This window comes from Pelobates fuscus, chromosome 1, assembly GCF_036172605.1.
Source record: "Pelobates fuscus isolate aPelFus1 chromosome 1, aPelFus1.pri, whole genome shotgun sequence".
In the NCBI taxonomy this organism is placed as follows: Eukaryota; Metazoa; Chordata; class Amphibia; order Anura; family Pelobatidae; genus Pelobates; species Pelobates fuscus.
The window spans coordinates 169,873,255-169,887,936 of NC_086317.1; the positions used below are offsets into that span (position 1 = coordinate 169,873,255).

General features: G+C 41.9%; 1 protein-coding gene across 1 annotated transcript; it reads left to right on the forward strand.

Moving 5' to 3' along the window:
- The first annotated feature begins 509 nt into the window (after positions 1–509).
- PPP1R15B (protein phosphatase 1 regulatory subunit 15B) lies at positions 510–10,708 on the forward strand. The gene is made up of 3 exons (XM_063452291.1): positions 510–873; positions 907–2,439; positions 10,187–10,708. The coding sequence occupies exons 1-3, from the start codon at positions 661–663 to the stop codon at positions 10,382–10,384; spliced, it is 1,944 nt and encodes a 647-aa protein (XP_063308361.1). The 5' UTR covers positions 510–660; the 3' UTR covers positions 10,385–10,708.
- The last annotated feature ends 3,974 nt before the right edge of the window (positions 10,709–14,682 follow it).

Below are 14,682 nucleotides of genomic sequence, written 5' to 3' on the forward strand. Positions count from 1 at the left end.
TTTTTGTTTACGTTTTGTTTTGATCAGAACGTGCACTATTGACTCCGTCCTGAAGGGGTTAAAGAGCATTTTCTTTTTTAATAGGGCTCTAACATCAGTACCATACATTCTAATTTAATTCTGTGAATTCTCTCATTTCACAGAGCTAATAAAGCCCACAGTAACCTGCTTTGAAATGGCAAAGCGTGTTTATAAACCAGCCCTGCCGCTTCTTGTTCTGCATAGCATTATTCAAGTTGCATAAATAGCAATTAGTAGGTCATGTAGTAACCAAACATGTCTTGCTCCCTGGACGCCCTCCCAGACACAGCCTGTGATATCAGCTGCACAGAGAGCTCACTGCTGGCATTCCAGCTCCTTGGAGGAACTCTCCCTTCACTGCACATGCGCAGTTTCGGCTCTTTATCGCTGCAGCCAGTACAGAGCCAGAGACGCGCGCAGAGAAAAACGTTCTATTGGCTCCGCCCCTCGTTCTAATCCCTGGTCATTACGTTGCGTCAGTCGCTCCGCCCACACACGCGCGTCACGGCTGTGCAGGTTGCGTCAGACTCCCTCCCCTCTGTCTGTGTGTGTCGGTCGGGGCTCGCGCTGTGTGTGATTAGTCGCCATGGCGGCCGCTCCCGGTTTCAGCAGCTCACACGGCGCCTCGGCTCCAGCCTAATGTGTGAGCGGGACACGTCCTCCTCCCCGGGGCTCCGGGCGCTGCTCGGCCGCCTCCTGCACGGCCTGCTCCCCTACCGCCTGCTCCAGCTGCTGGGAGCGGCCCTGTCCTACCTGGTCGGACCGTGGGGGGACGCCATCCTCTCCTTCCTCAACCCTGACTACGTGCTGTCCGCGCCGGGGGAGGAGGCCGGCTTCCAGGACATGATGGAGGTGCTGGAGGGTCTGAAGCCCCGGCCCTGGGAGGTCCTGTTCAGCCCAGGCCCCGGCGGCATGGTGTCCTGGGTGGAGGGTAAGGGGCTGGAGGCAGACTCCCTGTGCGAGTTCCCCTCTCAGGGTGACCACTGTCTGCAGATACAGTACTCCCCGGAGAATGGGTTCTGGTTCCTGCAGCAGAACCGGGCCTGGGAAGACCTCAGCCCGAACAAGAACCGGGCCTGGGAAGACCTCAGCCCGAACAAGAACCGGGCCTGGGAAGACCTCAGCCCGAACAAGAACCGGGCCTGGGAAGACCTCAGCCCGAACAAGAACCGGGCCTGGGAAGACCTCAGCCCGAACAAGAACCGGGCCTGGGAAGACCTCAGCCCGAACAAGAACCGGGCCTGGGAAGACCTCAGCCCGAACTGGCCCCAGGACCTGCTCAAAGAGTACAACCAGGTGAGCCCAACACTGCACGTGTCTATAGGGGACATCATTCTAGATTTGACCCAGGACCTGCAAACAGCTGAAGAAACAATCACCGGTCTGCATGAGAAGCCCCACAAGGAGATGGCCGAAACGTGCCAGCTGGCTGCAGATGTTCTCAGCCATACTGAGAACTTAGGAGGTGACCAGGAGCTAAAACTAGGCCAGCAGCTGTCTATCCCATTAGACAGCCAGGAGCCTGCAGGATGTCCATTAAATAATGATGACCTTAGCCCAGATCAAGGCTACAGCAGTTTAGAAGATTGGAAATACTCAGATCTTGTTTGTACTTCAAACAAGGTGCAAGCTGGCATGCTAGAGGTCTGTGTGCCTGATGGGGATCAAGTGGCTTGCAATGTGCCAACAGAGCTACAGAACCTTAGTACAAATGGAATCATTGAGTCGTGTCAGCAGGATAGTGATGAGTCTGACTCAGACCTTGAAGAGGATGTACCAATGTCCCATCCAGTGTGTAACAATAAATATATTGGGTATATTTTGGGCACTGTAGTCAGCGATGAGGAAAGTGAGGACTTGAGTTCTTGCTCAGATGAGGAAAACTCAGCTGATGATGATGGGTTTGACAGTGAAGGGTCTGTGTCAGATACTGACAGTGGGGCTGAAGATACAGAAGGAGTAGAACTTTGGAATTCATTTTATACAGAAGATCCTTATAATCCTCAAAACTTCAGTGCAGTACAGCATACAGGTACACCTGCTGAAGAAATTTCACATGTAGCTCAGGAGCATGAGGATGTCCCATCAGATGAAGAGTCATGGTGTGATAGTGATGCTCTCTCCACTAGTGATAGTGAAGATGAATGCTGTGTAGATGAGGAGGAAAACCTTAAACTTTGGAACTATTTCAATAAGTCTGATGACCCATATAACCCTCTATGTTTTAAGGCATCAGTTCATTCAGCTGATGTTAAAAGACATCAAAGAGATGGAACCAGCAAAAATAAAAATTGTATTTCGGAAAGCATCCAAAACTGCAAATTATCTACTACTTGTTCCAAAGAAGAACTGCCACGGTTTAATAAGAAACTTATCCCGCCTGTGGAGAATAGTTGTGCCATTTTTTCAAAGAAAAAGGTATATACCCCTTTACATAAATTGTTGTGTAGCTGTACATTTGTGAATCCCATGCGTATAATCAATATGAGGTTTCATTTGCACATTTGGACTAATCTCAACCTTACAGGTTTTAGAATGGTAACTGACTTATGACTCATCTTGTGTATACTACAGTGATGGCTAACTTTTGATTCACCAGGTAGCTGGCTGAGCATCATTGGTGATATAGTTGCAATAGTGCCAAAGATTAACCATAACTCAATGCACACTGTAAGTTAACAGAATGTAGCCTTAAATATTTGCACGATGTTGCTTAAAGTCCTTTTAATGGTGAGTTTTTGTGTGTGTGTACACATATACACCCTAATTTGAATTATAAAACAAACTGAATGTGAGTTTGTTTCATGATTATAATTGCCAACATACCTTCAGTGGACTGTTGTGGTTATGGTGCTTGGTCCTTTAATCATGGAATGTAAAGTCTAATACAAGCTTAGCTGATTTATCAAAGTATGCTAAGAAGTGGTAAACAAAATAGACGAGGGTTCACCACTGGAATGGGCCTGCTGATTGCCCCACTTTACATACTGTTGGGCTTTTAATTTAATAATTTAAAAAAGAAAATTTGAGAAATTTCTCCCTAAGTATCTATTACTTTCATGAAATACTGAGCACTGCAGTTGCCTTTGTTCATGGCCAGTTTTGCAACACTTGTTTTTTTTTTTTTTTTTTTTTTTACTGAACCTTTTTTACTCATTTTGTGACCTTTAGGTTTGCAGTACCCAGTTATTACATTTAGAGGTGTTTCACTACAACAAAGATTTTCTGCATCTTAAAGGGACATGCATCTCTTTGAGACAACTGTCTCAAAAAGGAGGGGGGGGGGTGTATGAAAATAAACTTCTAGTTTACTCGTGCGCAATAGCACATTCTGACAATGTTTATAGTAGGTTTATAAAACTTTTATATACTTTTCAAAAATTCTTGTTTGGTTTGTACATTTGAAGTTTTTGCTGACTAAAATAAACTGTCAAATGATGTATGTCCCTTTTGAAGCTCCGAGAAAATTTGAAATGAGTAAATTCTGGAACATGACTCTAGTCGAGTTAGACTAACTTTTGAAATTGAGGAATTTCTGCTATTTAACTTGCAAATGACACGTACCCTATTTCAAATGAATGGAAATTATTTGCTAGTGCTGCTCATGTAAGAAACTTCCATTTCTTCCTTCTAGCATTGCAGCTTACAGTCGCTTGCATTGTACCGGCATTTGTCAGATTCTAGAAAAACTGCATTGTTCGTGTTTTAGTGTCATTGAACCTCTGGCAACCCATTGAAAGACATTGTAAACTAGGAGATAGTTCAAACTAATAATGTTCAACAAGATCTGTAATGGAGGAAATATAACTTATCTTTGTAAAGCGGACTTATTTCTTGTAAACTTTGCCCTTTGTTAATGAGTTTTAGGACTCAGTCAAGTTCTCTAGAAAATTTATAAATGTTTTTATAGATGCATGGAATGACATAATATTGCAATATTTCCATGTATTAAAGGATCTAACTAGGTCACCACCCGCCGTCAAAATAATTTCTTTCCAACGCTTCACTAATGTTGTGGCTGCTGGCTCAATCTTGATCATCTCACCCAATCCAATGCTTTCTTATAGAAAAGCATTTGGAGGCTATTGTGCATGTATGGCACAATGCTGTCTCTATATTGGGGACGTTCAGTGTCTCCATACAGGAAGTGTAGACACTAAACGCCAGTACTGCACACTGTGCAGCACTGACACCGGAATAACCCCCAATTGCCGTCTGACTGCTGCTAGAGGTGCTACTAGGCAGTAATATAAACACTGCCTTTTCTCTAAAAAGGCAGTGTTTACATTAAAGGGCCATTGAAGTCACCAAAACAACCAAAGCTTCATGTAGTTGTTCTGGTGTCTATAGTCGGTCCTTGCATGCATTTTATGAAAAGTCAGTGTTTACATTGATGCCTTTTGGACACCTCTAGCTAGTGGCAGTTGCTCAGAGGGCCACTAAAGGTGCTTCCTAGGTCAGTGCTGCACAGTGCGTAATCCCTGTAAATATGCATTGATTAAATTTCCTATGGGAAAGCAGTTTATTGGCTGAAATAGTTGATTCTGATGATAGCCACAGAGGTGGGTGGGGAGGCAGAGCCAGCACCAGGAGACCTGCACGGCACTGGAATAAAGGTGGGTTTTCACCCTTTTTAAGGGGGATGGGAGTTACCGAATGTGTTTTAACACCATAGGGTCAGGAATACACATTTTGTATTCCACACCCTGTATGGTTTCTTTAGAAAGCTAGCAGGGGGACAGTCTATAGACACCAGAAGCTGTAGTGAGTCTGCTGACTCTAGTGTCGCTTTAATTCGATTTTATTTTTTATTATTTCTAATGGTTTATTACGGTTGTGGGACCTGGCCATATGTTGGTTTTGTAACACCTTATCTGACAGCATTCCTTAATCTGTAATACCTTGGTACTTGTTTTGATGTAAAGGTCATTTTCAATTGATTTTATTTTGGAGATTTTACAGAACAAGTGCAGCTGTCAGTAAGATGACCTTTTCAACTGTAACATGCATATTCTTGCAGGAATATTTTCTTTTTAAAATCACACCAATTCATATTTGTACATTTCCATTACACTAGATCAGTCTCGCACTAGCTAATAAAGCTATAGTGCTTCCTTGGTCTTTGAGAGCCCATTTGTGATTTGTTAAAAGGATACTAATATGCACCAAAACCACTGCAACTCAATTAAGTGGCTTGGATGCCATTTAAATCACTGAAGTTGAAATGGTGCTTAGAGTAACTTTTAATATGAATGCCATCAAAAAGACAGGGTGGTGTGGTAATAGAAATGCATCAGTCACAGCTGACTTCAGCCCTCATAATAGCTTCATGTCTGATTTACTTAGTTCTGTCTTCCATGCAGGGTTTAAACCGGTTTCAAATGATCTCTCATCACTATTTTCTTTCTCTATATGCATAGGATAGGGTCTAGATTAGAACAAGAATTGAAAGGGGCTCAGATGGAGGAACCCATTTGCAGGATAAAGTGATGTGGATTTCTACAGTCAATTTTATTTTTTCACACCTGACAAATACTTAAGTGACAGTTTATCTTTACTTCAAATATCAATAAAAAAAGACAAAATATCTTGACTATTATCAAGTAGTAGGGATCGACCGATATTGATTTTATACAGCCGATAATCTGTGAACTTTCAGGCCGATAGTCGATAACTTACCGATATTCTGTACATTTAAAAAAGAAACAATTTCTACACAAATCTACTGTTAACTGAACATATTTATTTAGTGGTAAATGCACAAAATATACATGCCAGTCAGATGTTTCTTTGTTTTTTTTTTCAAGAATATTTAATGTTCCTCTCCCTTCCCTGTCGCTTAGTGTACCTCTACCCCTCCCATCAATGCCACAAAGAGAGATTATTTAAATCCTAGTTTATCACATGCTTCATTGTAGAAATAGGTTTTGTTCAATTTTCTGGTTTTGTCATTTATTGCTTTAAAGAGTTACTCCAAGCATCATAACTACTACATCCTGCTCTAGTGGTTATGCCACGATTACCATGGCCCAGTTCCCCGATAATGGGGCAAAACATTTAACAAACTTGCACTCATACTCCTTGGTGGTCTGCAGAGCTGTAAAAAGCCAGATGCAGTCACCATTCATTGGCTGAGAGCATCAGCTGACCACTCCTAGCCAACAACGGACATTCTGTGCAAGAAAGTTGCCATAAATGGTCATTTCTGGGCTGGCTGGCATCTCAATGATTCGGCCGGAGGTGTAGTTACACCTCTGGCAGCAGAAGTAGTTAAACTTCATATGTAGCGTTGCTGTTCATACAGGACTTACAGGTACCAGGACCACTTCAAATCACTGTAGGGGTCTTGGTGCTTGGAATAATCCTTGAACACCGTAACGGCTTGCAGCAGCTGGAGGTCCGGTGGACTTACCTCCGCCACAATCCTCCCCCGGCAAATGAGGCCCCCGGGGGCCATGTGATCGCTCTCAAAGAGCGATCACATGGCCCCCTATAGCTGGCTGTGGATCTGCCAGCAGGGGGACTGTCTGAAATGTCAGACAGGCCCCCTGCTCGTCGGTAGTGTAAAAAAAAAAAAAAATTAAACCTGTTTTGAATTAAATTAGAAATGTATATGTCCCGCATTAAATGTATATGTCCCACTTTTGGTGTTTCTTGTTTTTTTTTTTTTTTTTTCCTATTTGAAGATGTGGAATAACGCTTAAATCATTTGAGTGACATGTTGACAAGCAAGACTGTATTAATTCTAAAATCTCTTAAATGTTCTATAAAGGGCAATTTTTTTGCATTTTATGACTTTGCTTATGACAAAAAATACACTTGCATTCCAAATGGTGAATTAATGTATTCTTGGAGGAATTGATTCAGTTGTCATGAACCTATTATTGTAACTTTAGAAGTCATAGCGTAGCATCACTGATAAAGTCTCGAGAGATGAGCTACAGACTGATGCAAAGGACTGAAACAGAAAACCCACGGCGGGACCAAGCTGATGTAACGTTAAGACAGACCGAGAATTCTACAGGGATGCGGTGTAGCAAGCACCACTCATCTCAGGGAAAATACAATAGAAGGATAATTTATACAGGAAATTCTACACCAAAACTAGGTCATGTGGGAGAGATTTTATTTCAGGTACCTCAGAGCACTAAAGGGAATCTTTATCAGAGGGGATGGGTTGTGAGGAGGAGAGTGATTTCGATTGTGCTTGTAGTAAAAGAACGTGGATAGAGGAATGTATCTCAGCAGAATGTTTCATGTATTGCATAAGTTTTGTTTTTTTAATATATATATATATATATTAGGGATCGACCGATTATCGGTTTTACCGATATAATCGGCCGATATTCGGTATTTTCAGCAATATCGGTATCGGCCAATAGGGATACCGATATTGCCGATAATACCTCCCAGGACCGCCAGGCTCATTACAAGCCCGGCGGTCCTGGTGGGGGCGGGCAGCAAGCGTTTACTCACCTCCCAGCAGCTCCTCCAGCTCCCCAGTGTAAATCTCGCGAGACCCGCGGCCAGCTCTCACGGCTGCGGGTCTCGCGAGATTTACACATGGGAGCTGGAGGAGCTGCTGGGAGGTGAGTAAACGCTTGCTGCCCCTCCTCCCACAGCTAAGCCAATGCCACTGGACCACCAGGGATTAACATATCCCCCCTCCCTGGCAAGGCAACAAGCAGGGAGGGGGACAACAAAAAACTAATAATAATAATTAAATATATATATAAAAAAAAAAATTAATATAAAAATAAAAAAAATAATTTAATAAAAAATGCCCCCTCACACATACACTCTTATTATACACATGCACTACACAAACACACTGTGTATATAATTCAGTGTGTTTGTATAGTGTGTGTATAATAATGTAGTGTGTTTGTATAGTGTGTGTGTGTGTATAATAATGTAGTGTGTTTGTATAGTGTGTGTTTATAATAATGCAGTGTGTGTTTGTATAGTGTGTGTGTATAATGCACACTACACAAACACACTGCATTATAAACACACACACACACACACACTATACAAACACACTGCATTAGATACACACACACACTATACAAACACACTGCATTAGATACACACACACACTATACAAACACACACTGCATTATATACACACACACTATACAAACACACACTGCATTATATACACACACTACAAACACACTGCATTATATACACACATTATACAAACATACTGCATTATACACACACTATACAAACACTGCATTATATAAACACTGCATTATATACACAGTGTGCTTGTGTAGTGTGTTTATATAATTCAGTGTCTTTGTGTAGTTTGTTTATATAATTCAGTGTGTGTTTGTGTAGTGTGTTTATATATAATGCACACTACACACACACTCTGCATTATATACATACACTATACAAACACACACACTCTGCATTATATAAACACACTACATTCACTTTACACACACTACACAAATACACACACTCTGCATTCCTTATATACACACACTACACAAACACGCACACTTTGCATTTAGTATATACAGCATTCACTTTACACACACACTGCATTCACTTTACGCACACTACCTACACACTACACAAACACTCTGCTTTCATTATATACACACTAGACAAATACACAATACACACTGCATCCACTACACACACTAGACAAACACACACTGCATCCACTACACAAACACACACTGCATCCACTACACACACACACTGCATCCACTACACACACACACACTGCATCCACTACACACACACACACTGCATCCACTACACACACACACTACATCCACTACACACACACTACACAAACATACACAGCTCCCCTGTCTAAGCACACTGCATCCACTACACGTGGCATGTATATTTTGTGCATTTACCTTTAGAAATAGTTTTTATTTTCCAAAATGGTAAATGTACAGAATATCGGCAAATTATATCGGCTATCGGCCTAAAAGTTCACAGAATATCGGTATCGGTATCGGCTCTAAAAAATCAATATCGGTCGATCCCTAATATATATATATATATACATTTAAAGGACCACTATAGGCACCCAGACCACTTCAGCTCAATGAAGTGGTCTAGGTGCCAGGTCCCTCTAGTTTTAACCCTGCAGCTCAAAACATAGCAGTTTCAGAGAAACTATGTTTACAATAGTGTTAATCCAGCCTCTAGTGGCTGTCTCACTGACAGCCGCTAGACGCGATTCTCACTGTGAAAATCACAGTAAGAAGACGCTGACGTCCATAGGAAAGCATTGAATAATGAATGGTTTGAATGCGCATTCAGCGCTGATGTTGGCAGGAGGAGGATAGTTCCCCAATGCCGAGGGAGCCCGGCGCTGGAGAAAGGTAAGTGGCTGAAGTGGGGCGTGAGGGTGGGGAGGACCTAAGGACTACAAGTTTGTTTTCCTGGCACTATAGAGGTCCTTTAATAAAAATTCAATGGTCATAAGTGTCAGTCAATATAAATAGCCGTACAAATGCAATTTTCCTTATTATAAACAGTGTTTCCAATTGTTGGACTGCAGCTATGCATTGTTTCATGTTAAAGGTTTTTATATATGCTTGGCTGTTCAAGATTTGCAGAGTCATAATTATCTGGGCCTATCTGTTACAGCTCACTCCTTGAGCCTGAGAAAAGTTCAGCGTATCGCTTGCTCCTTAAGGGTTAAAGGCAGCAACTTATTCAAAAGCATGATTCTTAGTCAGCATTAGTTTGCAAAAGAGAGATATATCTTGCTTAGTAAGCTGTAGGATGATACTGCAGTTTTCGAGCTATGGTGTTATCTTTTCTTAATGTATGGGTTCTGAAAAAAGGACATTGGCGGCCTCCCTTTTCTACAGACTTAATAATTGTAAAGCTTGCAAATAGAAATAGGGTATTACATGGTCAAGTAATGTGAAACTAATTATCTATTCTCAATTTATTAACAGTAAATTTAGACTTGTATGATATGTAAAAAAACTGGATATTTTTTAATGTTCTGATTAGGAATTTTTAAGATGGTTAACCTTTTAAGAATTCCACATAATTCAGTGAAAACATTTTGACATTGTTTTGTAGATCAATGAATGTTGAGTGTGATGTTGCATGGGAAGAACTTCTGTAATGTTGCTGCTATTCCTGTTTCTTACCACCTATTTTGGTTTTATAGGTGACCTTCCATGATGAAGTCACTGTGTACAATGTATGTAATGAAGAGGATCGGAAAGGTCCCTGGGAGGAGTATGCAAGGGATCGCTGCCGATTCCAACGTCGGATACATGAAACGGAAGTTGCAATTGGACATTGCTTGACCACTGATCACAGACAAAGGATTTGGGACTGTATGAGAGAGAGGTGGGACAGCTAGCACCCCCTAATCATCACACTAGGTGCAGAAGTTTTTTTTTGTTGTTTTTTTCTTCCAATTTTCTTTTTTAATTTTTTCCCTTTTCAAGTCTATTTGACTGCTCTCTCAAAATTTGGTGAACAGGAGGGAGAAAACCCATTTCTCAATTGTGCTAGAGGTCGTTTATTCTTTCTTCTAAAAGAAGCACCTTAATGAAATTTTTACGTTAAAAACATGGACTTTTCAATAATTTCTTCTAATTTATTTTCTTTTGCAGTGGACTGTCTAAGTATTCACTTTCCTTCTCTAAATTGGTAGACTTTAAAACCTGCATTATTATTTTTTTTTATTTTTAAATTGCCAGTAGAAGTCAGCTTTCTCAAATTATAAAAGCATGAACACTTTTTTTTTTAAACCTACAAACCATAGTGGCTGCAGCTTTTTTTTTTATTTTTATAAAGTACTTCTCAGTTACTACCCACATATGGCAAACTTCATTTATAGGACTTAACCTTAGAAATAATATATTTTTGTTTTTACCAGAAAAACACATTAAGTGTAATCAGAAATGCCCTTTAAATGCCACTTTAAAAAATATATATTTATATATTTTTAAACTGTAAAACCCATCATTTCCCACTTCTCAATTCTGATTTTGTACTAATAAATTGAATTTGTAAATTTATTAAACTCGTCAATCTAGTATCCCTTTTTTCCCCAGACACTGTCAAAAATAAAAATAATCTATACTGTGGGAATTAACGTTTCTGTTGCTTGGTTTTATTGCCGACAATACAATTTATTTGTGATTCAATTTACCCTCCTTTTTTGGACTAGGTAACATTGTCAGTGTTATTTTGTATTCCATCCTAGCTATGAAGTTAAACATTGGAGTGCACCCACAAAACAGTAGCTGTGTGTTAAAATGTACAAAGATAAACCCATTTCTCTATTTCAAACACAAATTCATTTTACTGCAGAAGGAACAGTTTGTTACAACAAACTCCGTACTATGCTAGAATCAAAACTGCTCTTCTAGAAAGCACAATATTTTGGCCTGCCACTTTAGATCTAAAAGGGCACGGTTTTGAAAAAAAATGTCAGACTTTCTTATTTGAATGCACGAAGCATACAAAATAAAAATGTTATCTTTCAACAAACCTCTGTAGTTGTGGTTTGAAAATGGCTGTCTGCAATTTATTGAATACATAGTTAATCACCCAGACACTGTACCACTCCTCACTCACCATGGCTGCTATCTGTTAATACATTGGTTACATACATGTAGTATTAATACATATGGTTTGCCCTTGCTGCCTACTTTCTACAGTCTTCAACTTATGTCCCCCAGCAGCTTATACCACATTACTCCTAGTGGCTCAGGCCGTACTCTGAGGCAGAGACCATATGAGGGAACACACTGTGAAAAGGAAACATGGCTAGAAAGGCAGGGTTATCCTGCCGAAAGCTGCAACATTTATTTATCAAAACTAAACTTAATAATGACCAAAAATACCGCATATGAGGTCAAAATCAAATGAGCACAAGTTGTGTTGTTGCCAATTATGTCCCTTAACATAAAAATTTTGTGTTTTTTTTTATTCTTTCTTGCATACAGAAGTATGCAGGTCCAGTATAATTCGTGCTCTACAAATGTCCATCTGCATATAAGTATTATTACCGGATTCATTTTGGAAGGCTAATCTGTTTCAAAGACCATAGTTTGAATGATCCGTGTTTCAACCCAATAGTTCTTCGTAGAGAAAGTACAGTTTACAAAAAATCAATGCAAATGTTCAAATATTATGGGTTTTTTTATTTTTAAAGGGTGAGATATAAAAATTGAGACATCACATCCTATTGGGGATCGACAGATTATCGGTTTTACCGATATTCGGTATTTTCGGCAATATCGGTATCGGCCAATAGAGATACCGATATTGCCGATAATACCTCCTAGGACCGCCAGGCTCATTTTGTCATGCTTAAGATTTTTAGACATGCTTGAGGTACCCAAAAGGCATTACTCAGGCTTAGCATCACGTATTACAATTGGTTAGTAGATAAAACGTGCACTTTTTATAATATTAGATACTGATGAAAATAACTACTATGCAAGCAAACAATGGTTAACCCCTTAAGGACACATGACGTGTGACATGTCATGATTCCCTTTTATTCCAGAAGTTTGGTCCTTAAGGGGTTAAAGGGACTCTCCAGTGCCAGGATAACCGATTTTCCTGGCACTGCAGGTCCCCTCCCCAATCCCCGGTTGCTGAAGGGGTGAAAATCCCTTCAGTCACTTACCTGAGACCCCTGCCCATGTCCCTCAGTGGTGGTTTCGGGTCGCCGCCGCTCCTCCCAGTCATTACGTCGGCCGGTGGGCGGAGACCTAATGCGCCGCGCATGTGCATTAGAGATCTCCATAGGAAAGCATTGACGCTCTAGCACAGGTTTTCTGTTCTATGGACAATGAAGTGCCCTCTAGTGGCTGTCTAGCAGACAGCCACTAGAAGTGGAGTTAACCCTGCAAAGTAATTATTGCAGTTTATAAAAAAAACTGCAATAATTACACTTGCAGGGTTAAGGGTAGTGGGAGTTGGCACCCAGACCACTCCACTGGGCAGAAGTGGTCTGGGTGACTGGAGTGTCCCTTTAAATTGATGAGTATAAGACAGAGCCTGTGCACTTGAGAGTATGTTTAGCTATGTGAATTGGCTCGATGGTTAGACATTTAGTTTAACATATAGCAGGTATTGGAAGGTGACCTCGGATCCTAAACAAGCTAGCATTCATATGTACTGCACAAGGTTAAGATGGAGCATAGTTAATAGCAAATCACTGTATTAGTAGGGAGGTAAGTAGAGCTAGAGATGAGGGCATAACACGGAATGTCAAAGCTAGCTGATTTTGAGGGGGCGGGGCCTGACTACCGAGTGAGCAGGACGCATGTTGAAGTAGCTCCTCGGCAAATACAGAGAAATTGGCCCAAAACTTGATACCTGCTATAAAGTACTGGCTGAACCCGATCCCTGAAGACACTGGAGTGACCGGGCACCAATTTTTACCACCCTGCTAAGAGCTTTATGGGCCCCGACAGTTATTGCAGCCTGCTGACCACACTGAGGCGGAGGGCGCGGCCGATCTCCCGCCTCACCTACAAATCGACGCCGGTCTTGGCCACGCTTCCCCCCCCTATGGGCCGGTGGGGTTATCCCAGCCCCCACAAAGCAACAGGACATGAACAAGTGCAAAATAGCACCAAGCGACTGAACCCACAAACCGGCATGCTATCTGCAAAGGTGGCCGCTGCACGAAACCCAGACCCATGGGCATTTGATTGCTTTTGGACGCAATTCTGGGAGAAACTCGCCGAACAGCCGCAAGGACTGGCAATCGTAGACCCAGTACAAAAGCTGGCGGCGACAAAAGCACCACAACCTGCACCACTTAGTGGCGCCGAGAGGCTGATCATAATAAATGGATGGAGGAAGGCACGGAACATACCAAACCGTCCCACTACCAGAGCTCACTCGCCTGGAACCCGGTCCGCGCAGGTGGGACCGCCCTCGCACAGCTCTCAGCCTCGGATACCGGGCACCCCAAGGAGACACCGGCTGCCAGCTCTCACACTCAGCAATCCAGCCCAGACCACCCACAGCACTCATGCATGAGAGACACAGTCAGCCCATGTGTATCACAGGAGGGGACAAAGCAAACCACAATGGCACCTACCAAGAGGCACACATACAGGTCCAAGGCAGAGCGGTCAACAACAGCGGGTAAGAGGACCCGGACTGCCTGCTGGTCAGCTCCGGTGATGACGCCGGCACAGACGACCCCTGAATCCTGCTACACATGGCGGACTCCTGTAAATAAGCATACACCCATGGACATAGACTTTTGCTTCTGCTTGTTAATATTAGCCCTAGCACTGACTGCAACCATGCTCAGCCAGGCATACTGCCTAAGAGAGGGCAACATGATTCACATAATGTACTAGACATGGAGCATGCTTTAGTAAGCCACACCAGTACATATTAGGACACAGGCACCCACGTCAAGCAGCGAACGTGACACCACGCTTATCCCTAATATAAAGGCGCATAGAATGTCAAACTTGATGCAAATCCATAGTCTGTCAATGTGTTTCATGCCGTCACACTTCTACTAGTTCACTCACACAGAGCATAGGGCACCCAAGTCAGTAAAGACAACCTGATTAAGCTATAGAGACTCTCCTACCTACTGACGTCTAGCATTATGTAAAGATCACTTGTTTGTCATCATAATATGATAGATGTGCAACTGTTATTACT